The 24,909-nt window shown below is 40.4% G+C and overlaps 1 protein-coding gene and 1 long non-coding RNA gene across 3 annotated transcripts in view; one reads left to right on the forward strand and one right to left on the reverse strand.

Moving 5' to 3' along the window:
• SMPX (small muscle protein X-linked) overlaps nt 1–24,638 on the reverse strand; it is a 51,625-nt gene extending 26,987 nt beyond the window's left edge. Inside the window, exons 1-4 of one of the 2 annotated variants that reach the window (XM_019714591.2) lie at nt 24,261–24,622; nt 20,596–20,652; nt 8,695–8,781; nt 2,636–2,784 (exon numbers count right to left, since the gene is read on the reverse strand). In XM_019714591.2, the coding sequence (XP_019570150.1) occupies nt 2,650–2,784; nt 8,695–8,781; nt 20,596–20,634 (261 nt within the window). In that variant the 5' untranslated portion in view covers nt 20,635–20,652; nt 24,261–24,622 and the 3' untranslated portion in view covers nt 2,636–2,649. Of the gene's footprint in view, nt 1–2,635; nt 2,785–8,694; nt 8,782–20,595; nt 20,653–24,260 lie in introns of both variants that reach the window. The other variant, XM_019714594.2, reaches the window with a different exon arrangement.
• Nucleotides 2,753–13,694, forward strand: LOC141569719 (uncharacterized). The gene is made up of 3 exons (XR_012493477.1): nt 2,753–3,388; nt 4,911–4,978; nt 13,391–13,694. It is a non-coding gene; the product is annotated as an uncharacterized LOC141569719 (long non-coding RNA).
• Nucleotides 24,639–24,909: the final 271 nt, after the last annotated feature.

The following is a 24,909-nucleotide window of genomic DNA, read 5'->3' on the forward strand; positions in this document are numbered from 1 at the left end:
TTTCTCCATCTTCTATCTATACCTAAAGTACTGTAATAGTTACAGTGTGGACTTTGAGCCTTGAGTCTTGTGGTTTTCACAGTGGACTTATTCACTCAGTCTTCATACAATGAATGATCTGTTTGATCAAAGCATTGAACAATACATGGTGAGGATAGGTGACAAAGTGGTATTCTAAGAAGGAGGAAATCAACCAGTGAGGGGCTAAATGATGGCTGCTTCGGGGTATGATTGTTTATGAGTCCACTGAATCAATCAATGTTAAAAAATCCTCTCTCTCTGTGACCACAAACCGTGACCATGGAAGTCTCAAAATATGACATATTTTCAGGACAGGAATTGATGAGTCAAAAGCAAACCAGCTTAATACTCCTCCTACAAGAAATAAAGATCATTCCTTGGCTTAAAACAATGACTGTCCTCATTTGGAATTCAGATCAATTACCCTGATAACTTAGGTTTTCACATTCCTGTAGAATAAGGACTAATCAGCCTCTCTGGGTGGTTTTACATTATTAAATTTATTGAAGAGAAGAATCATTAAAGTCCTCCCTGAGAAAATCAAGTAACAAAAAATTTGTTCTCGTTACTCTGATACCTCTTTGATATTTTATTGAGTTGAGATTATTCCCCCTTACTATAACTATAGATCCAAGGCTATGAAATCAGCCTCACTGCCAGATAACACTGCAAGATCATTTTGGAGCCTAATTTTAAAATAGCATTCCTTGAATCTTCAAAACCAAGTGCTTCTGAAACTGGAACTGGGGTTAAATTTAGGTCGACTTGGATTTCATAAAAGCAAAACCCTTTAAAGTTTACATTAAAAATTAATGTGTCTAACTGAAGAGCCTTGGTTGGGTGATGATAATAAATATTACAGAAAATTAATTTCCCTTCTCTGGGCTTTCTCACAAGAAAGTTATGCAGCTTCCTCCCAAACACATTGGAATATTTCAGCTCAGCTTGGCAACACAGGCGGGACTGAGTGTAATGATGCCCAGTCATCAATTGGTTGCATTCTGTCATAAATAATAGCAAGTGTGTGTACCATGCTTTGGGCCAGTTCCAGCTGATGTCACTTTGTCCCCATCCAGGTTCCTGGGATTCATTCTGTGATCATAAAATCCACTGTGTTTTACTCTTACCCCTTTTTCCTTTTACGCAACTGTGTTGAAAACACTATATACTGTTCTGTTATTTTAACTCAAAATGGCTCCTCTCTTTCTCTGTACTATAAAGACTTTTTTTTTTTGGTAGAACTAACTTGCAAATGTTCTAGTAAGTCAGCATAAGCATGACACAAGTAACATTGCCATTACTCACGGGGCTGTCTCACAGAACATTGTGTTCTTCCTTATGTCTACAGGAGGAGACATAGCAAGGCTCGGCCCCACTGACCTGCTTGCCTCCATGATCTCTGTGCTCAGAAGACCTCACCCTCACACCCTCAGGAAGCAAGCAGTCCTTCTGTAGGTGCAGCGGGAGGAAGGAGTGAAGCTGTCTAACAAGTAGGTGCCAGTACTGACTTTGAGATCAGACCTCCTTTTTAGGGTGCATGAGGGATGGGGAAAATCAGTCTCTATAAGACTCATCTCAACAATGGGGGCAACGGTTGGATATCATGAGGCTTAACAGAAACAATGGAAACACTGGATATAACCCTTTTCCCACAGTATCTGGCACATGGTAAATGATTAATAAATGTTTCTAGTGTTCAGCGCATAGCAGATGATCAATAAATATTGGTTGAATAAATGAGTGGATGAATGAACAAACGAATGAACAAATGAATGAATAAATGAATGAAACAGATAAATACCTGTTTTATGTTCCCAGTATAGATTCCTCTCCTCTAAACTTCTGCTTTAAAAAAAAATGGAATAGACTGTGCACGGCGGGATCCAGTAATGTTGGATGAAGTAGATTTGCTCTCATTGTATCATAGGAGAAAGAGCTATGATTTGGGTCAATTCCACACGCCCCCTGCTGGCAGAATTCCCATAACAGTCCGCAGGTGTCAGGTCTGCAGATGGAGGCCCAGGCTGAGCCCTCACTAGGGGATCTTTATTGACCGATTCCAATTAAAATGAAAATAAGCTCATAGGAGCCATTTATAGTGCCTCCTTGGGCAGCAAATATAGTTTAGAGCCTAACCATCCCTCGTCCACACCCAGAGTCATTACCAGGTTCTCTTGGTCTGCCTTACACTCAAGGATCACTGGTCAAGGCCTGAACTCCTGGTCTCTGCCCTCCGTACACTTCTGAACTTCCTCAGCTCCTTGCTCCTCTGATCCTCCCCTCAGGAATAGGCATCTAGGTGGGGAGACTGTGGCATGGAATGAGGGAGGGCTCCCTGGCCCCCAAGATCAAAAGCTCTTCAAGGCCCCCTCTCGAGCATCTTTCCTCTCCCCAACTAAGAAGGTGACCAGAAAGGCAATGGCAGGCAAACATCCTCAATGTCTCTCTGACTGGTTACAGAATAAGACAGGCTCCAGAGCTCAGCTTTACATACCAGAAAACCTTTGCCCCACCAATACTGGTCTAAACAGAAAGCCCAGATACTTAAATGCTTCTGGAATTCCAGACTCCTTCTGTGGTCTTTTTGAGACAAAGGAAATGGTTTTTCACTCACCTTTATTCTTCCAACTACTGTTCAGCTTTGGGGACATATTTCAGTTCACTTTTAATATTCTGGATCTCCGATAGGTTGACCGCAGGTCCTGGAAGTTTCTTCGCTCCTGGAATTGGCTTCTTCTCCTCATCCGAGGTGGGAGGAGCACCCTGAAGAGAAAGAAAAGAAGGAAGGGAGATTCAGCTTTCTGAAAAAGACGTTTCGTCTGTCTGGGTTATGGACGTGAAGCAGACAAAAATCAAAGCAATAGTAATGACAGAGTCTAATTCTAGCAGAGTGACTTTTTCTTGTGTTGTTGAAACACCCTCAGAGTTTCCAGAAGATCTCTTGAAGTTTGTAGAGAAATGTGGAATAAAGTTGGAAGAAGAAAACAAGTAATTTCCACGTAACTTAGAAAACACCAGAGTGCTGTTCAGTGTCTGATTACTAATAAAAATTACCACTAGTTAGAAGGATTCATGTTTCGAAGACAAGAATCTTACAGGATCAAATTTAATTTGGTATCATACAATCATAATATGCCTGAAGAGCAGAAATTTGTGGACTATTAATGTATGGCTGGCTCTAAGAATGACTTAGTCCACGAGTTTTCAGATGTTTTCTGGAGGGTGCAGTGGCTGCTGGCCTTTGTTCCAATGACATCTCTGGGAAGCATAAACAAACTGAAATTCACATAAGCAAAACCTCTTTGAATGTGGGTGTGATAAGATGGAACGACAGAGGAGGCCCAGCTCTCCCCTCCTGCTTTGAAAAGTATTTTAAATTTCCTATCATTTTGTGTTTTTATTTTGTTGTAGCTTTAGGATAGGACCACATTCTATACTTTTTTTGTGTGGTTTCTCCAATGCCTAGTACAGAAGTGCACACGCATACTTGTCTTTTGTTATCTGATTAACCCTGAGAATGTACTATAGTGACAAATCTATGCCTGTATGTACATACACCAAAAACATATTAACAGTGAATGTAAAACAGTAAGATCAGTTGCTGTGTGTGGCTCCTAGAATTCCAACTCACTACTACAGAAGAAAGTTGTTTTTGTTAGCTCATTCCTCGAATTTGCTAGAGGTCAGAGGCATGTTCTCGTCAGCTCTGGAAGGAAGGTGTTGGAGGAACATTTGATCACCCTGGCAGCCACAAGAACACACCTCTCAGATCAGTTTCCTGCTGGGAGGGTAATTGAATGATGGCCCCAGCTGCTTCACCCTGAAACCCGCCCATCACCACACTGAGGTCACACTTCCCACGGCTGCTTGTGGCCAATGACTGAATGCCACAGGATCCTAAGGCAGGTCCATTTCTGGGAGACATGGGACTCCTCTGGAAGGGACTTCGGCTTGAGAAGTTTTCTTAGAACAGCACTGAGGTCTAAGACGCTTCCACCCAACCCTCTGTCCAACTCTCCTTCACCTGTATCACCGTCTGATGACCCTCCCATTTTCCTTAGGAGTGTTTTCCCCAATACATATTTTGCACATCTAATCCCATCTTTGGGTCTGCTTCTTGAAGGACCCAAACCAGCACAGTCCCAATGTCTGACTGGAAGAACTCAACCTGTTAGGCCAACAACTGGTTGAACCAATACAGTTCTGGGGGAAAAGAGTAAGAGACCCCCTGTTTGCCTTAGTTTCCAGCCCTATGCCCACACTCATTGCCAGCCTAACTAGGCAGCCCTGTAATGGGTATTAAAGCTGATGCTGTGCCCCCATCTGGCTCCTACGTCTAGTTCTCAGATTATTTAGACCCTAACGGGAAAGGGAAGAAAGTGTTCAAGCTTCCCAAACTCTAACTTGGTAGACCTGTTCTTTATAGAAATGTTTTTAAATTGCTTCTTTGAGGGGGTGAGTAGAAATATAAAATATTGAGGGGCTATTCCTCTACTAAGGGCTAATTGTTTTTCCTAGAGTCGTTTTCTTTGAATCTGGCACAGTGCTGATAAAATAGCAAATGTGTCGGCCACACAAAATGATAAAGTAATTCAATGTAGAGTGTGCCTGTTGTAAATACCTGGAAAATATTGTTTCCCCAAGTCAGTGTACAGAGCCATAGGCTTGGCTTCCTTTCATGTATGCACATTCATCATTTATAAGTGAAGGCTTAGAAGAAATAATTAAAACTGCTAAACCTCCACTTGGAGGACCGGGTATTCCAAACTGTTTTTTGCTGGGCTTTTGGAAAGAAATTTTAAACAGGGCTATGAAGTGATTTTTTTTAATATCTGTAGCAGTGAAATGAAAAATGTTTCCTCACTGATAAATGTTCCCATGGTTGTTAGGTGGGTGAATCTTAATAAGGAAGCACGAAGGAGAAAAATGTGTCCAATTCCTTTCATTAAGTTCCCAGGTAAGTCACGTTCACTATCTTTGTAATACCGAAGGGCGCTATATTGGCACATTTAACACATAAAGCCAATGTGTGTCGTTATGTGTCTGTGCAAAGATGTATTACGTGAACACACACATATATAGGATGATAAGATTTATTATTAGGCACTTTCTTTTCAAGGTATTCAAACCTCAATGCATTGTTTTGTTTCGTTTATCAAGGTAAGCTTTTTGGCACTTGTTTTGGTAAGGTCACATGTAGGTGAAAATTATAAGTAGATGTATTTAATAAGTAGATAATATGATATTGACTCAGGAAAGGGGTTAGTGGTGGTGCATATTCTTAACTGAATCTTCTCTCATCTTTTAAAAATAATGGCAGTCAGATTCTATTTCTTCTATGAATTTGATATTATAAGAATTATAATAAATTAAGGCATGAACAAGCAGGGTTCCAGATGGCCCCATTTGACTAATAAGTACGTTTTTTTCTTTTGTAAATAGATATTTGAATTGAGAAAGGACATGGGAGACATTCTTTGGTTTAGATAAAAAGAGCTGGAGAGAAGACTTATCAGCCCCAGACTATTCCCAGTTTCAGGAATGGCTGTTATCAAGGGAAATGTTCACTTTGGGGGTGATGGAGTATTTGTAAAATTTGGCTCAATGGTGAACCATTTTCCAGCTATCTAGCCTTCATCTCCCTCTTCACTACCAGATGCCCTACTGAGTTTTCCCCTAAACTCTTCTGTGTGGGTCAGTGCAGTCTGATGTACTCATTCATGCTCAAACACTGAAGATGTAATAATAGCAGCAAACACACTGTTAGCTATTCTAAGTTACATGTCCTAACTAATCCTCACATCAACCTATAAATCTGGTACTATTATTATGCCTCTTTTACAGTTGATGAAACTGAAGCACAACAGCCACACAGCTAGGATGTGTTGGGACCAGAATTTAATTGTGTGTTTGCATCTTGTAAAGGGACCAGATGGAGAGGGCAATAATTAACAGAAAATCCCAGTGTGCTATTTTGTGCCTTAATAATCATGGAATTTCAGTCAAAAGAGACATTTGGAAGGCAGAGTAGGGGCTTGTCAATACCCTTCAAATCACTTCAAGCGAGCAGCTGCCTTGTCTTATACAAAAGACCAGCCGTGCTTATTAGGATTTGGCTGTAAGGCCTCTATGTTGGATACATGCCAAGCTCTGGCTGGGCAGAGCGGACGGAGAGTGCGCTCCAGCTCTGTGAGCAGAGCAAAGGGCTCACGGAGACCATAGGGGGTTGGAGACCCAGCCAGTGCTCACAGGCCTTGTCAACTGGCCAAAGGCTTATCCTTGCTTCCTGCTGAGGTACATCCTTTTCTTCATGTCTGAGATGGCGTCCAAGGTTGAGATGGAGGAGCTACTGGCTGTGGTAAATGTGCTGTCCATTCAGGGATGCTATGTTTTGATCTCCACTTTATCTAGTGATTATCTTAATGCAAGGCTAGGTAACAAATCCAAAATCTAAGAGCATAAGCAAATCCAAGTTTGCAAATTGCATAATAATAAAAAGTATGGTTCTATGTTATTTGGAATTCAGATTCCATTTTCCCATTCAAACTATGTCACAAAAGGTGGCTGGGGCCTCAAGTGAGTCCACAAAAATCCTACTTAACCCACCTTGTAGCCAAGCCAAGCTGCCTAACTGCTCTCCTTAAATGTGGTTTCCATGAAAAACTTACTCTAAGATCCAACCCAGAACTTGAGTCATTAGATCCCACTCCTCCCTAAGACCCACAAGTCCCAGGGGATCATTTTTGCTCTTACAGTAAGGGACTACAACCCCTAACACCTCCTTCCTGATCCATGAGCCCCAAGAGAAAGGTTTAGCTCAGTTCAAGAAATACTCCTGGTGTCTCTGTAGATACCTCACTCCCTTCCATCCTGGAAATACTGGTTGGCCATTTATATATGTTGCTGGTCATAGAGTAGTTCACAAACCAGGTTGTATCAGTTCTTGGCTGTTTTAGAATATGCTGGAACCATCAGACTGGGGCAAAGGCAGGAGTGAAAGCAAAGTGCTTCCTCAAACCCCTAACTGGGACACGTGTGGAGGAGAGGGCCCTCTGTACCAAGATGGAAGTGGAGATGTAAGCCTCCAACACAACTGTTACATCAGTTACATTAGTGAGAAAAGAGGGTCACGCTACCTTCCCACTGATTGCCCTGGTAGTGACAGACACAGCTTAAGAGGAAACACAGGAAGAAAATCTAATTACAGATCAGTGGAGGTGTAGAAAGAATTCCACTGCCCTCCCTTCTACCTCCCCATGCCTTTTCTTACAGCACACAAAGTAATAGGCCAAATAGTCCTTCATGAAAATTGGATAATTAGATCAACTGAATAATCATTTATTGAATACCTGCTAGGCTATGCCATGTTGTTATATCACCAGCTCTTTTCTCACAGTGAGCCTCTGCGGAATGGAGGGGGTCGTATTTTGCAGACATAGACTCAGAAATACCTGACCAAAGTCCCAGAGGGAGAGCTCACGATCATGAGTTAACTGGACCGCCAAGTTAGCAGCATCAGAACTGGAGATTATGTATCATAAGAAAAGGATAGGGCTGAGTCTTTTCAACTTGAATGTTCAAAATTTTTGCTTATCAAACGTGACTTAGTGGCTGAAGTTCCAGAACGTGGTGATATCACTCAAACACTCCATCTCCTCCTTACAAAAATTATCTTTCTATTAATAGGAGACTGGCACCACTAACTTAAGACCATGTCAAGAATTATTTATGGGGAAAAAAAGGTTAGATGCGGGACAACCAAAGTTTTATTAGGAAACTTTGAAATGATGATAGGTTTCCTTTTAGGATAAATACCCAAAACATCACCTGAAAAGTTCACAAAGCCTTTTTAACCTTTTTAAAAAGATAAAATACAGTTTGCTATACCCTATGGCTTTATTTAATTCCATTTTACTTGTTTTGTGCTAATGACATACCCGAAAACCTTAATGATTTTTTTCAGAATCAGACCTTCCAGGTTTCATCAGAAAAGTCACAATTGGGGAAGAAATATAAACATTTGGGAAGGGAACTTTATTTATTGTACTCATTATTAATTTTAGTCTCCATTTTTGAAGACCAGGTATTTGAATATGGAGGAGAAGTAAAGAATTAGAGGGAGGGGAAAATACCAAAATTGATAGACTCCCTTGCAAAGTCCTATTTTCCAAGGAAATAACCAGAGATTGGGGCTTTTTGTTTGAACCCACAAGTAATTTAACGTGCTTATTACCTGTTCTCCCACTGGGGTTCATCACTCGTCAGAAGCTGTACTAAATACATCCTGCTCAGATCAATAAAAGCTCCAGAGTGAAAACTTACGAAGCTAGTGACTGTCGTGGACCAAGAGCATCTGAGAGGCTCTGCTCCCCCCCACACCCCCACACACACAGACACACACAGGCACACACAATCAGTCCACATAACTACATGTTAAACTCATCATCTTCAAGTAACTGTGCCAGCACTTAAATTCAGCTGAAGGGAAATTCATGGCTGATTGAGTAAGACAACCAAAGGAATGTATATGCTATGTGATAACTTCTTGACCTACATCCATTTGTGCCCTCCCTTGTCCTGGAGAGCCGGCCTTCACCTTGCCTCTGCCCCACTCTAGTCAGGATTTTGGAGGAGAAAGACAGTGCTGAGCTCTGCCGGCTAAGTTTTCCTCACCTCCTCTGTTTCCGGAGTACATTCTTTTCTTCTGGGGGGTTGCCCAGCTCCTGGCCGAAAGGCTCCCATTGGGATATTAATATTTGCCTAAAAGAGAAAACAGGGTAGATTTAGCTCAAGAAAAGTAAGAAATTGCAATGACATTCTGAGACGGTAATCGCTTTGAGGAAAAAAAAACGCATCTGAAAAGTACATCTTTAAAGCTTTGTACCTCCAGAAAATTGTGTAATGACAGTACAAAAATATGCAAAGGAAAATTTGACTTCCACTTGTTACATATTTCTGGTACTCATCCTTAGGTCTGTGTACTGATTTCACAATTCTCTGTTGGATGGAAGAAGTTGAAGACAATTTGTTCTAGCTGTTACCCTCCTGTGGTGCTTAATATTTTCCTGTCTCTGGGATGAGGAAGGAACACATAATGATAGGAAAGGAGACAGCATTTACAGAAGCCATCCCACACCTTAGCCCTCCTTCAAGTTCCTTCAGATTTACCATCAGAGGGGGCCAATCACACCTCCTAAACCGCCTCCTCTTTTCCATAATGTCCTAGAGCTGTTCCAGCACTTCCTTACGTCTCTGTAATTGACAATCTTCTGCCTTCTTTCCAACACACCAATGTGTAAGGAAAGTGCTGGAAAGTCAATCCCCCTTACCCTCATCTCCCACCCCCCACCCCCCACCCCCTTACCCTCTGGCACCTCAATAAATTTAATTAAAAAAAAAAAAAAGAAAGTGCTGGAAAGTCAAGTTCATAGGTATTACAGTTCATAGATTCTTGTCCTTTATTAAAGTGACATACGAATATCCATGTACAGTTAACCAAAAAATACCTTCTAGTAAACATGAACTATGCTAAACATTAAATTGTGCAAGGAATGTACTGACACAGTAATTTGAACTAACGCCGAGGTCGCCAGTTCGATTCCCACAGGGGCCAGTAAGCTACACCCTCTACAGCTAAGATTGTGAACAACGGCTTTCCCTGGAGCTGGGCTGCCATGTGCAGCTGGAGGTCTGCATGAGCGGCTGTGGGCTACCGTGTGCAGCCATGAGTGGCTGGCAGCCAGCGTGAGTGGCCAGAAAAAAAAATTTTTTGAATTTTGTCCTTATTTCATCTGATATCAAAAGGCAAGAATGTTTAATGCAGACCAAAAATATCTTCAACCAGGAGTACCACTCACATAAAACAAGCATTAAAGCTTTTTTTTAAGTAGAACATAATTTTTTTTCCACATAAGATGAAGCGTTGCATTATGAGTAATTGGATATGTGGGCTTGAAAAGTTGAAATTGCATTTTGATGAAAATGATGCCTGAGCAGAGGGAGTAAAATATTTTACCTTATGACACAGTTTGGATAATTTTGGTACCACACCAAATGAAATTATTAGGAAGTGTGTTAGGATCCATTTGGAACTGCTTGATAATGAAATCTATTGCCGGGGAATGTTTAACTCCAGACACAGGAAGTATCCAGTGTCCATGTTCAGGCAACATGGTGGGTCTGTGTTCTGTTCCCGAGAGCAAGAAGTTACTTTTTCCACCTAGGGGCTTTAAAACTCCGTTCCCTACTAGAATAATGCTGATCCCACAAAAAGGAAACAGATCCAAAAGGCTTGTGGTGGGTGTAAAGAGAGGTACATCACCATTCCTAGGGCCAAGAAGCCAAGAAATATTTTTGGTCAGTATGTACCACATATGCTAAAATATAAGTGCAGCACAATTTTAGGGGGAAGCATTTTGGAAAACCTAAGGCTGATCTTTCTATGCTATTCCTTTGCTTAATGGAAATACAGGTGGCTTAGAGTGGGAGGAGGAGGGAGTGTAAGACAAAGGGGAAAATATGTCTTATATGGTGGCAAATATGGTATCATACTTCCTAAATTCCAACAGGCACCTCTTTTAATATCTCTGAAATCAGAATGTGTTACAACCAATGGTATCCTAACATTTGAATTGGCATATTTGTTTTATTTCTTAGTAGGACATAAAATAATAGTATTTTATAATTGACAATGTCATAGATTAGATGAAATATCATTAGGGCCCTGACAAAAGATCAAAACAAGGTAATAAGACCCACAGAAGATGGTCTCTATTGAACCAATAACTATTTTCATTACTACAGACAGTTTGGATAAAAGAGAGGAAAAGGTGATATAGCGACTATTTGGGAGAAGGTTAACCAGTTAAAAGTTTAATTATATCACCACTACCCTGACCCATTTAGTAAGCATCTACAGAGGGCATCTTCGCAATGGTGAATTCAAGTTAACATTATTTCTGAAAGACTTGATTGCTAAACTAACCCGTTTAATCAAGTGTGTATGCTCTATAGTAGGTTGTAATTTTCGGTAAAGGAACATGTAAAAGTAATCCAGGATAATGGGTCAATGAAGGACATGCTATGGGAATACCACTTTTTCTTCCTCAGAGATTAATTTTAGCAATGCACGTGGCCTCTCCGTGATACACGGGTTGTTTGTGGTAGTGAAAAGAGCCCAATGCTGTGAGTTGCTACAGCTTCTCTGTACTTGAAAAAGTGACAACTGCTCTGGATCTCATCTTCCCCACTTGTAATAAGAATGTTAGGCTTCGTCAATGGTTTTCAAACCTCTTAGCCATGGAAAACTTCCTTTAAGTAAAGTATTGTGAGAACGTCTAAAATGCAAACTAGGTAGAGGTGGAACTGCTCTGGCTAAGGTGGTAGGTAGCCCAGACCCCATCAGCTTCCCCCAAGTGCTAGGCCATGAGCAGTTCCTTGGAACTTGGAGAGCCAAACTAATAACCACTGACGGAGATCATCCCTAAGTGGATGAGTATTGACATGTATGTAAAATATTTACTTTGCCCATTGTTAAGATGTCTAGGACTTATTTTAAACACTTTAGCATAGACAGTGTGATGTTTTATATGTGCAGGTTGGTTTAAACTCTGGGGAACTCTATTGCTCTAATTGGGATTTCATCTTCCTGGGGTGGTTAGGTGATAAAATATCACTAAGACCACATTCCCGAGATTGTTATATCAAGTACTTCTGTTAGCCATAGCTCCACCAACACGTGAGGCCTTGATGTTTGAAGAAATGTCAACAATAGGTGAAATAATGGAATGAACATTAGAAATAGCTTTTACTGATGAAATTAGAGGTGGTTAAGATATATAGATCGGTTAAAATATTTTAGAGACAATCCCCATCCTGCTGAATAGAGTGTGAGAATCTGATACCTGTAGCTTGCATCTTCAGAGACAGAGCTCGAGGAGTGATCCCCAAATGGGCCTGTCTCCAGTCATTGATCATGAAAATTTCCAGCTGGCTGCTGCCAACTAAGGATGTCAGAATCCCCACCTGCCTCACGTGAACCTTTTATGCGAGGTGACAGTCACTGGGACCACTTAAAGGGACAAGAGCTGAGGCTTCACCAAGCTCTCAGACAGACCGTATGAACAGTTTTATGCTTGCTAATGAATGTGTGTTTAACAAATAAGTGGCAGAGTTGGGTCACCCCATCCACCACAAACTACCTTATCCACCACAAAACCCCAAGATTCAGCCTAGTCATCACAATACCCACATCCTCACAACAAACTTCTAAGATTCAGACTATCATCTTTGTTTTACTTATGAAGAAACTGACCCTCGACAAGATTAGATAATTTGTTCAAGATCACACGAACAGTTCAAGGACAAGCCAGGATTCCAAATGGAAGCTGCCCGACCTTAGGGACATCTTTCACTTTATCAAACCAGTCTCCAAAGAGCTCTTTTCACTTGACCAAAGTTAGCTCTAGTCACTCTGAACTTCTCGAAACTAGCGCTAAAATCGCAGACTTACACTTTGAGAATGGCCTTCAAGAGGGGCACACAAAATGAATAATTTCAGAATAGATGTCAGAGAAATGCCACATTAAAAAAATGAGCCATTGACTCACTGACTTGATGCTTTTTCATCTTTAAGGCATCATGTAAGAAACGAGGAACCTAAATGGGTTTTTTGACAGCAAATATTGACAGGATCCAAAGCAGCCTAAGAACATGTCAGGTATCCAATCATTAATGTACACTTTAAGGGAGTGTCAGAGGAGTGCCTGTAAATGATTAGAGATGATTCATTAATATAATCGTAGGGTGGTGATATTTGAGTGACAAATTAGAGACTAAATTATAGCCATAAGAAAAATAACTTATAACCTGAAATTGATAAAAATACATAGACCTGTAGCTCTGCTTTTATTCCATCAGCCAGAGTTGTGTCATATTCTTGTCTCTCACTGACTTGCTCTGAATGCAAATAAAATGCCTTCTCAATGACTCAGTTTTGCCAGCTGCAAATTGGGCATGTTATTTGTTACTCAAAATGAGTTTGGAATATGAGCTACATTTTTATGAAAAAAGTTAACAAACAGAAAAAAAAAATCTAACGTTAATGACCTAGAGTTTATGTAAGGTTGGACTTCCTTCTCTATATATAATCTGTATAAATGTAAAGGAAGCAGGCTTTTGTGTTTTTTCCCTTTGTAACACATTTCCTTGCATTTCTTTTCTTTCCTTGAGGTTTATTCATCTTAGATATTTTTAAATATGCCCCTGAAGGGAACCAAAGTGTTGCCACCCTGAAGTTGCCTTTTTGGAGTATTGATTTTAAGCTGTTTATTAAGAAAAAGCCTCAGTACAGCCAATTCTTTTATTACAGATCTGTGCATTTTTACAGTCTTAAAGAAAGAAAGAAACAAGACTCAGAAATAACCTTTGACCTCCCCCCTTCCTGCCCAAGAGACCCAGAGGGAAAGAAAGGAGATCTTAAAATGCTGTCCAGCAAGAATGTTCCTGCCATGTACGCATATGTTCGGCTCTTCCTCAACCACCGGTAAATCGCCCATTCTCACTTCTGAAATCTAATACCCCTTTCTTCTTTGTCCACAATATCTTTTATACTCAATGTTGCCTCACTACTGTCTTTGGAATTTTCATGCTAATATGAATTCCCCATGCACATATATTAAAATTTGATTTTCTCCTGTTAATTTGTCTCTGTTAATTTGATTATTAGCCCAGCTAGAAGAACTTAAAAGACAGGAATAAAAGTATTGATTTTTCTTTTTTAGCCCCCACACTGCTGACGCAGCAGACCCAGTGCATCACTTTCCCATGCTATACATAATTTGTTACATCCTCGAAGTTGGGAATGGAAAAAATCTACTAGATCATCTTTTGCCAGAACAGGATACAGTTCCCTGATAATAGACCTATCTGATGTGAAATGAATACTACACTTGATCTCACCAGGTGAAGAAAAGCAGAGAGAATTCCCTGTAAGTTAATTCCACTACTCCCTTAATTATTTGTATTGTTCTGCTTGGCTCCAGGCTTTGAGCCCAAGGATTCTGGAAACAATATTCCCTCCACAGCCACTCCTGTACAACTTACAATGGAATGACATCTTCTTTCCCCAGTGGGTAGGATTGTGATAGCTGCCAGCTACTGGGTACTGACAATCCCAACCCACTTTGCTTTCTACGGTTATTGTTCTCTTATCTTCCCCTCCCTTTTGATCCCCACTCCATTTCCTTTTAGTACCGAGGCTTTTGGAATTCCCTCCCTTTGCATATTTGTTTCAGATGACCCCGCACTGATTCTATCTTTAGTTTTCAAAGGTGCCCAGCAGCTCCTGCCCAAATCTATAGCCTCCCCCATGCAGGGGCAGAGGAAACCCTATAGGGTTGGCTGCATTTTGCAGTATTTCTTTATGCACTTTTCTAGTCTTACAGCCCTAGTTCTCTGAATGGACCCCGATATGGCATTTTGAGACTTCTAGCATCTTTCATAGAAGACTTTCAGAAAGAGTGTGTTTTCTCAGTAGCTGATTAGAAAATGAGATTCTTATGTGATATAATAGCATAAATTAAGAGACAGATGCACACACACATACCAACTAAAACATAGTCCAACCTACTGTGTTTCCCCGAAAATAAGACCTAGCCGGACCATCAGCTCTAATGCGTCTTTTGGAGCTAAAATTAATATAAGACCCAGTCTTAATTTACTATAAGACTGGGTCTTATATAAGACCGGGTATAATATAATATAATATAATAATACCGGGTCTTATATTAATTTTTACTCCAAAAGACGCATTAGAGCTGATTGTCCGGCTGGGTCTTATTTTGGGGGAAACAGGATAGTTTAAAATAAAATTTAATATCACTAGAATACATAATTTCTTTGTCTTTAGGGATTCTTGAAATGTAGAATAGATCCAGAACACACAAAACTTTCCAACTCAACTTGAGAAACTTCCACTCAGCCACTGTTCTTCACCCATGATGTTTCATACTAGGTTTTTCTTTTTTTTTTTTCCTATCTGTTCTCAACACTTTTTGTTCCCTTCAGTAATTTCCTGGATGACTCAACAGCAGTCTCATCATCAAGGGAAAAGCAGACTTCAAGAATGTACTGTACAGCTATTAAGATAATGTGTACAATTGGTTGGGGGCAGGTTATATTTCTGAAGTGTTTGTGAATGTCAGCTTCACAAATCTTGTAGCCAGTGTATGACTGCTTGCCTCCTGAGCAGCAAAGATCACCAGCAGGAGGTAGCACCAAACCCCTAGAGTCAGACTGCTACATTCAAGTTCTGACTGTACTTTAAAGAATCCAACCTTGGAAATCATAAGCACTGTATTGTAGTAGCTTACCTAAGAAAGAAACAGTAGATCCATGGTCAAAGAAAAGACCTTGACTCTACATTAAAACAAGTGGCAGAGTAAAGTTTTTTGTTTGAAATTTCAATGAAATATTAAACAAAGGCATGTATCATTATTATTCTTTTTAGCTTCAGTCAATGTATTTGATTAACTGACCAGCCATGGGGGGTGAGAGTCTATTCCTTTGTACCAAGAATTGTCATATATCGGGAATCTTTTTTAAACTGAAAATCCTAGACAGGAAACACTTAGAGTCCCTAACACCTGTACGTAAATATTTTTGTCAGGCTGTTTTCTTCTTCCATGAGACGTTATGCCCTGGGGAACAGGAGAGTGGAAGAGCAAAGATAACGGTTGGGGAAGGGAAAGAAGTACTACAAGTCGGGGCATTGATATTCTGTTGTACACGTGGATTGGGTAACAACGGAAAACTTCCCATGGTAAGAAGCCACATGCTCACGAATGACGCAGAGCTCATATAATCATTCCTTTAAAACATGATAAAGGAGTTAGGTTTAGTTTCACAAGCAGCTTAATTAAGTCAATTAAGCAGAGGTGGGAATTAAGTAGCCATGGTCATTTATACTTCGAGACCACGTTTGTCATTGAGTCACTTTGTACTTTTCCTCCTAGCCAACTTACATTTAAGATGGCTTTAATCAGTATAGGCTATTAGCTTCCTCACTGAAATGCTGACACTCTTTCTGAATGTCATTGAGGTCTTTAAAAAGGAGGACCCAACATCCATAAAATGGTAATTGTCCCTCAAGTAGCCTTAGTACTTATGATTAGCCTTTAGATGGTCTGTACCAACTCCTCCATTGTCACTCTGAGCCAGGGCGGGGATGGTAAGTAATGAGAGTAGACAATATTGCAAGTGGTTGTAAACATGGGCTTTGGGATCACATACCTTGGGTCCTGACTCTTACTTAAAATCTGTGTCATCCTGGGTAAGTTCTTCCCTTCTTCAAACCTTTCATTAAAATCTATGGAAATCCCATTGCACTGTGCCAAGTACATAGTAAACCCTGAAGAAACTGTGACTATTATTATCATCCTAATAATAAACCTTGGAAGTTATTCTCGAGAAGTTCATAGACCATTAGAAGCTGGAAAAAGGTTTAGAGGTCATGTACAGATCACGAGGACGGGGCGGGAGGGAGAGGGGAGGTGAAGTCAACAGAGCAGAACTAAGACTAGGGCACAGGACTCTTTTTCTATTCAACCATGAAGCTCTCAGACCTCATGGGTGAGGAAAATAATAGCTTACACTGTGATCCACGGTAGAGAGAAAGGACCAGTGACAACCCAGAAAACATTAGCTCTGGGTGGGCTGAGGCCCTGGGAAAACCCACGGTGGTTTCCAAAGGAGTTGCGCTCAGGAGGAGGGGGAAGGACAGCAGGTGCTGCCAGGGGCCAGTGTCACTTGGTCTCATTAGAGAGACTCACCAAGCAGATCGCTGATGGGATTAGATTTCTCAGCAGCTCTAGCTTTTCCCACCACCTGTCACATCAAATTCTTTCATCTGAAGGGATCAGACCCACTACGCCTAGTGTGCTGAGGTTACCTTGGTTGCAACTCCATTCCCATCAACAGTGGGATTTAACATGCAGCCTGGAGAATACAGAACTGGGGTCAGCAAACTGCAGCCCATGGGCCAAATCTAACCTGCCACCTGTCTTTGTAAATAATGTTTCATAGGTGTAAAGCCACACTCATTCATTTATGTATTGCCTATGGCTGCTTTTGTGCTGTAACAGCAGAGTTGAGTAGTTGGAACAGAGACCCAATGACATGCAAATCCTAAAATGTTTACTATCTGGTTCTCGACAGAAAAGGTTTGCCAACATCTTGTATAGAGGCTTATCAGTTGCTTAGTAGACCAAGGCCCTCTCCAGGCTATGGAAGGATCAACAGACTCCTTCAGGATATTTTTATGCCCCTGGGATAAAAGAGATTTCATTAATACAACTAGTAAAGAAATGTAGACTTACATAGAATCCACTTATAATTCAAAGGCCATCTCTTCTTCAATGTAGATGTGAAAGACAATTGTCCATCTCCTCTAAGGGTGGGTCTAGTTCTGGCCACCCTCTTATCCTGGGGCATGGAGGCGATGGAACCAGTTGAAGGGAAAGCAAGGTCATCCCTTGCATTACATGGATAGTTAGAAGGGTCATCTCTTTAGGAATTTGTCTGCTATAAACCAGACAGTCGCCATACATTATTTTGTTTATTCATTATAACAATCCTGTTAAGTAGCGTGGTTGTCCCCACTTTACAGAAGGGTAAACTAAGAGTGAACTAAGGTCACAGAGTGGCGAGGCAGAGATTTGCAACCGTTTAGCTCCATGTTGTCTGATGCACATAGGTCTAGTAATTCAACTACCTAAATGCCTGTTAGAAGCATGGTTAACAGTAGCTAAGGTTCGTTTAGTTCAGACAAAAATAGAGATCTAAGTCATTATTTACACTGCAAAATACTAACCTGCAAGATACTCATGAAAAAAATCCAACATTTTTAGAAAACATTGCACACATTATGGGAATGTATGAAGCCATTAGCAAGTTGTGGGCACTGAGAAATCCCACGGCATAAAGATCCTATTCTTTGCTTAATGTAGTGTTTCCTAAACACTTTATCATGGATCCTTTTAATTAACAACATCTCATGAAACTAGTATTCCAAGAGACACGCTTTGGGAACCACTGAACTAGATGATGAATATGATGATTGATGATAACGGCTAATAGTTATTAAGCAATTTCAGTGAGCCAGGCACTGGCCTAAACATTTACATGTATTAATTCATTTAACCCTCACAGCAAACCTATGAGATCGGTGCTGTTATTAATTCCCCACTTGACAGATGAGGAAACCAAGGCACAAAGAGGATAAACAACTTGCCCAAAGTCACACAGCTAGTAAGTCCTGGAGACCACAAGCTCCTCAGACACAGTGATCAGGTCTCAATTCATCTTTGCATAGCTTCCACTTAGCACAGTTCCTGGCATAAAGTATGTACCCAGGAAATGACAGTTGAACTGAATTGGAGATAAGATCCTAATAAAAAGAAGCAACTAAAGTGTGTTGAACAGAACATTTAAGATCTCAAGTGGTATTTACACATCCAGGGCACTCCCTCATCAATTGGGATTTCTATTTGTTCCAGATAAGACTATACCCTAGATAATGTTCCTGCTATAAGCCATTTTGTATAGTGTAACCATTTTCATATTTTATTTAATGGACCCTACTTTAGGTGAATGCAGAGATGATAGGAAAATATCAGATAGTGCAGATCCAATTTAGCCACAAGAAATAATATTTCATTTGAAGGTGTATTAAGTTAGGCTTTTTGTGTGGCATGAAATATATTGAAAGAGGCAATACCACATCCATAAGGAGCCACTGTATTGCCTTTGCTGGTAGAGTGGATGGACTTTTTTTAATGCAGTATAATAACAGCTATTGATAATAGTCAATAGCAACTTTTTAAATATTACAGACCTAAAACTATATCAAGGTCAAAATTAATAGATAAAACACTAGTGAGTTTTCAGTGTACATTGAGGGAAGCACTAAGGAAGAAAAATCAACACACTCTCAGCTTTAAAAGGAAGAGAAGCAAAGGCAGCCTGAGATGACTATGTTTTTGTGTCCTGCAAAATAAAAAGGAAATTTATGTTTAGCACTTGGGGAGCTTCAAATGCAATGATTAAATGGTATTACTTCTCATCACTTTAACATAATGCATTCCTGAATGATAATCATTATAATAATGGTTGACACTTAATGAGGGCTTATTATGCAGTTTTAACCGTTTCATAGGAGTAGCCCTAAGTGGTGAGTACTATTAGTATCCCCATTTTACAGATGTGGAAAAGGAGGCAGAGAGGTAAAAGCAAGTAAAATCATTTTCCCATGATCCCACACCAGTACAAAATGGATTAAGGGTTCAAATTCTAGTAATCTGGTCATGCCATTCAGGTCCATGCCATTAATAGCTATGCTGGGTAAAGAAAACGTTCAAAGGCTCAAGGTCTGGGAGGCAAAATAAATTCCACTAACAATGTCAGGTTATGTCAGAGACTCACTGGGTGGACACTAGAGGGCCAAACGTGGCAATGCAGAGTTGAATTCTTTCCAATAGGCTCTTTCTTGGTGATTTGTTCTATGACAGGTTTCCAGAGGTTGTTGTACATCTTGCCACTTAAGAAGCCCATCCATTTAAGACTATGCATTAGTCATGACAGGTAAAGATCTGTCCCTCCACCCACCTCCACCACCAGCGTGTGCTAGGATTTCTAGCCCCACAACCTGGCCACACTCACGCCCCTCCAAAATAGCAGTCACTTGCCTATGAATATGTTTATGCCATGATGGTGCATCAGATGCAAAATATTCAGGAACTGCTGCGTGCTCTGCAGTATTCAGAAAAGTCCAGGGGGAAAAATGTTTAAAGGTTCCTTTAGAGAAAGCCCAGATGATAGAAAGGAAAGATGAAATTTTACAATAAAGCCTTGTGGCCAGTGTCCCAGTGTGGGAGCCATTTGAAAGGTAAACACAGAGCCCTTAAGAAAAGTAACAAATTGAGTAAAAACAAATATCAAAAGTTATCTTCGCAATTATATTGGTGTTCTAAAATGCCTGCTTCCCTCTCCCCTTTTTAAGTCAGTTGAAATAACCAAAGAATTTGTTTGCTAGGAGGACTTGATGAGACATATTAGCGTACGTACTTTAAAGGCGTATGTACTTTACATACGCAAGCCTTGGGAGGAACATGTGACAAGAAAAGGATATTATTTACAGAAAGATGTATTTTAAACAGATGGCTCAACAAACTCAATTGGATATAAAAATGGAAATTGAATTTTTAATTCCTATCAATGAGCATATCAAAAATTTAAACATCAAAAAACATACACTACATTTTTGTAAAAAAAATCATTTAATTCTCATTCATAAGCTTTGTCTTACAATTTAGCACAATTAAACAAAAATAGCTTTTCCCTTCTCAGTTGTATCTTACCAGCCTTATATCCTTTCCCAATTGTACTTTAAATGAGTCTTTCTTTTCTTCTTGAAGGTAATCATCAGTTAGGGGCAAACAATCGCAAAAGGTCTGATTTAATAAGCAAACAGGCTAGAAGTCCGAGAGCTGATGTTAAAATACAAATATGTCTACTTACCTGGATGGCTCTGACATTGGAAACGGGCTGTTTCGACATATTCACGCGGTCTTATCCCTAAAAAACAAGTAAGAAACTGTTAGAGGTGGCGGCATTCAGATTCTCGGTCTTGATAAATTAGAACTTAACTCATGATTCAACTAGGCAGTCACCCCTTTCACTGGCCATATATTCTTTCAGTCTCAGTTTCCGAAGTTACTTAGCGACTCTCCTTCCTAATGCCTCAGGGAGAGGGAACACTAGAGCCCGGATAAATCATTCAGGAGGAGAAATGCTGAGATGCCTTGCCCCTGATGCTAATGATAGGCCGTCAGAAACTTGAAAGGCGCTATCATCTCCTTCCCTGCCCTCCTGCCCCCCTGCCAAGAGCCGCAAAGCAAAGAGGCTGTGGGAATAAAACACCTTTGTTTCGGCCTCGGAAGCTTTCCGCTTGAAACTGAACTTTTGATCTGAATTAGTTGTTGCCAGGGCTGCGCAGTCAGTTCATTGAGGTGCCTCCTCTCCGTTGCGCACCCCAAAAGAAATGGCCAGTGCCTCATTCTTACTACTGCGACGCTGTTTGCTCACTGTGCATGTGTCTGTTCTGTCCAGAGCCCTGGGTGACACTAGGAGGAACTAGGCCGTATCTCCCCACAGTGTGCACAGAGCCCAGACTCTATAAAGCAGGCAGCTGCCAACCCTCACCTCTCTTTCTTTTAATGAAACAGTCTCAGAAGGCAAATAGGACTTACATGACCATGTCAGATCCCCAAGCTGTAGCAGTGCTTCCTTCCCAAAGGACGTTTGCTTTCTTTCAGCTTGTGAGACCTGACTTAGCACGTGGTGACCATAGTTTACTGGGGCCAGCAGGCCAGGGAACAGCCTAGCCCTGTATCAGTGTTGTTACAGCTTGGTCTATTAAATGTCAACAGGACTGAGTGAAAAAGTAAAAACCTCAGTGAATTAAAAACATGCTGCTTTTTAAACCAAAACTGTAAAATGGGTTGACTGACATTCCTATATTGATTGGTATAAGTGTATGTGCTGACTGGGGAGGAAATGAACACAGAAAGCAGTGTTGGCATTTGCCACAAGTCCTGCGTAACCTGGACTGTGTCACTCAACATCTCTAGGCCTATTTCCTCTTCCTGAAATTTTACCTGCTTCACAGGTTGTGGAAAGAATCAAAATGACATAAAATGCTTTGTGAACTGTAAAGCATGATACAAATATGAATTGTTTTATTGTCATTGCCCATAGCTAGTGACTATTTAGTAGTACTGTATACTGATCTACAGCTTTAAGTACAGAGTAAGAATTGATGTAGTGATGCCCTCAACACTTTGGAGATAAAAAATCTCAGAAATCTGAAAACATATTTTTGGGGAGATCTTCAAAGTCTTAGGCTCTATTATAAGAAGTTAAACAATTATATAATTTTGTCAATCTCTATAATTAGTATATACAACTATATAGTCTTTGGAGTCACATACATGAAAACAATGGAGTTTTCTTTAAGTTCACCTGAATGTTTTGGTAATATAGAGGGATAGCCTCCGTGCATAAGGGTCTAGGTAGAATTATTTTCAATATGGTTTAAAAATTAAAAATCAACAACAAATTGAACAATTAGGAATGCATTTTGCTCTATGATGTTTCAAATAGGTTGCTGTCTTTCCTGCGGTGTCAAAGAGTCAATGGAGGATTTTTAATTTTTGGATACAGGACAACACAGCTCAATTTCAAAAGGAAAAGGTTGGAAATTTGATTCTTAATGTTTCTATTCCTCAAAAGCTATTAGAAGTCATGCAAAGCAATAATTTGCACAGGACTTTAAATATCTCAGCATATAGAACTCCTTATGTGCGTACAACAAAAGTTTAATTAATGTCACTTGGGAACTTTTAAAAATTTCTTGTACATTGATTTGAAACAGGGGAATTGGGAATTTCTTTATGTTATTACAAAAACAGGTTGAAAAAACTCAGGCAATGAATGTGTTACTTACACTGCATTGAATTTTTTAAAAATTAGGCTGATTTTGTTTTTGTACTGACTACTGCATTGCTTTGTATTTTGTGGATCTCTAAGCCTAACAGATGAATATTCCTTGGGCCTTGTCTCCTGTATAGATTTGGTATAATCTCATTTGCACACGAATTCCTTCTTAACATATATGTCAATCTGCGATAGAGACATCTCTCAAAAGTTGGTCAGACCCCAGCTCTCATTCTTTGCAAACAGGCTAGATAACATTTGTGTAAATCAGTTCTGCAGCCATTCCTGCTGTCCTCATTATTCGCAGAGAAATCAGGGCAAAGCACACTGATGAATAAAAATAGACCGTGTTCCCTGGCTGTTTCCCTGACCCTGTGCTCACCTCCGTTAGGGATGCAGAGTGTAGAATGCACCTTCCTTCTTTAGCAGCACGCCTCGTCCCGGGGACCAAAAAACGAAAGCTATGCCTTAGATAGATACACAACTCCACTCACACTGGGCCACTGCTTTTCATCCAAAGAGGTGCTCTTTAAAGCACTCTATTACTTTGTCTCCTGGTTCTGACTAAAATTTGGAAACATGAAAAGTTTGACAAGGCATATATTGATTGACATCTACAAAGCCTATACTATAATGGAAATGCTTGCCAGTTAGCACAATTGAGTTTTTCTGGCAGTTCTGCAAGTCACTGGGGACCTTTAATGGTCTGTATGCTGAGTCATGTACAATATACCTCTGCTGGTTTTCCATTGGGCAGCACCTACTATCTGACTTCTAAATAAGACTCTTTCATTTACTAAAATTTCATCAACATTAATATCACTAATTTAATGAGAGGATTCTGAGAAAAATAAATCAGTATTTGCAGAGAAGGGGCTTTGTTTGTTCGTTTTAAAGGTCAATTAATTGGCTAAAGCTCAATCTCAAAAGGAATTAAGTACTGTCTTGCAGCTAAAAATAATTCCTGAGAAGGGTGTAGAAAGATGTCAGCTGTCTGAACTAACTCCTTATTCACTCTGTCTGAAATATGCCGAGAGGGAAGAGGCACTCAGTGTCCCCATGTAGCAGAGACAGAAGTGTTGCCCTCTACCTAGCTGGGTACGGGGGAAACTGTGACTTAAGTGGGGCTTTTGAAAAGTTGGGTCTACAGTATTCATCAATCTATATACATTGATAGAATTTGTCACTGAGGCCAAGCCTGGCACTTAGGGAGAGGAGAGAGATGTTTTGAACTGTGTAACAACTCTGGCAATATTTTGCATTTAGGTAAACCAAAGAGCTAGCATTATAGCGTTTCTCTGCCCCAAATTCTCCTGATAATTTCTAGGTTTACAGCCTGAACCAGTCTGCAGCTGACCAACTGTAACCCTGGCCATAAGAATCAAAATGACACAATATTCAGGGTCACAGTCATCATACCTGGACGGTGGAAATTTTCTTAATATCACTATCAATGCAAAATACTTTTAGTTCAATATTCTTTCAACATCCCACCCCCCACTCACACACACACATGCACATTTTATAAAACAGAAGCAGCAACATCACTAATGAACAGTGAATTTACAAGTAAGCTACTACACCCACTGGTTACAAGCCTACAAAGTTATAAGTAGTCACTTCAAGTTAGATATCAAGGAAATTTCCTTCCGAAAGCCCAGTAGCCCGAGCTGGGGCCTTCTGCTTACCTGCTTTGTGTATTTGTTTACTGCCTAAGGAAAGTCCCAGGCAGCCAGGTGCTAGAATACAAGGCTCCTCAGAAGGCGAAAGGGATGCCCGGTGTCCTCTGAGCTGCGATCTCAATTCCGATGCTTTGCATGTGGCTGAAATAGCTCAAGTGCTCGGTGCCTCACCCGGGATTGAGAGCTGCTCCTGGCTCCGGGCTGGAGGGGAACTCGCTTTAAGGCTAAGTGTTAAAGAGAATTCCTGTCATAGCTCACAGTTGTTCTTCCTAAATATAGCGTTTGATACAAGCCATACACTGGCTGCCTCTGAAAGGCTTGACCGTGCTGAAAGCAGGGCTCAGATGTCAGCCGGAAGGTAGATCTTACTACCCTCCTAATCTTCCAGAGTTGCTGGCTGCATTTTCTCACGTATTCTGAGGGGGCAGAGTGAAGTTCGAAAAGTAGGAAAAGTTTCTATCTTTAGCTTTATTACCTGGAGGCCAGAAGATGAAGAGTGTTCAATAAAAATAGGAGAGAGGCAGCATGGCCCCCGAGCTTCCCAGCAAGGATACAGATATCAGTGTGAGTCCTAGCTTAGTCACTTAGGACCTGTTAAAGTTTTTTCATAATCAGCACTCAATAAATGGTCACCACATGATAATACTTAGAATGT

The sequence above is a fragment of the Rhinolophus sinicus genome, chromosome X, assembly GCF_036562045.2.
Source record: "Rhinolophus sinicus isolate RSC01 chromosome X, ASM3656204v1, whole genome shotgun sequence".
NCBI classification, from domain to species: Eukaryota; Metazoa; Chordata; class Mammalia; order Chiroptera; family Rhinolophidae; genus Rhinolophus; species Rhinolophus sinicus.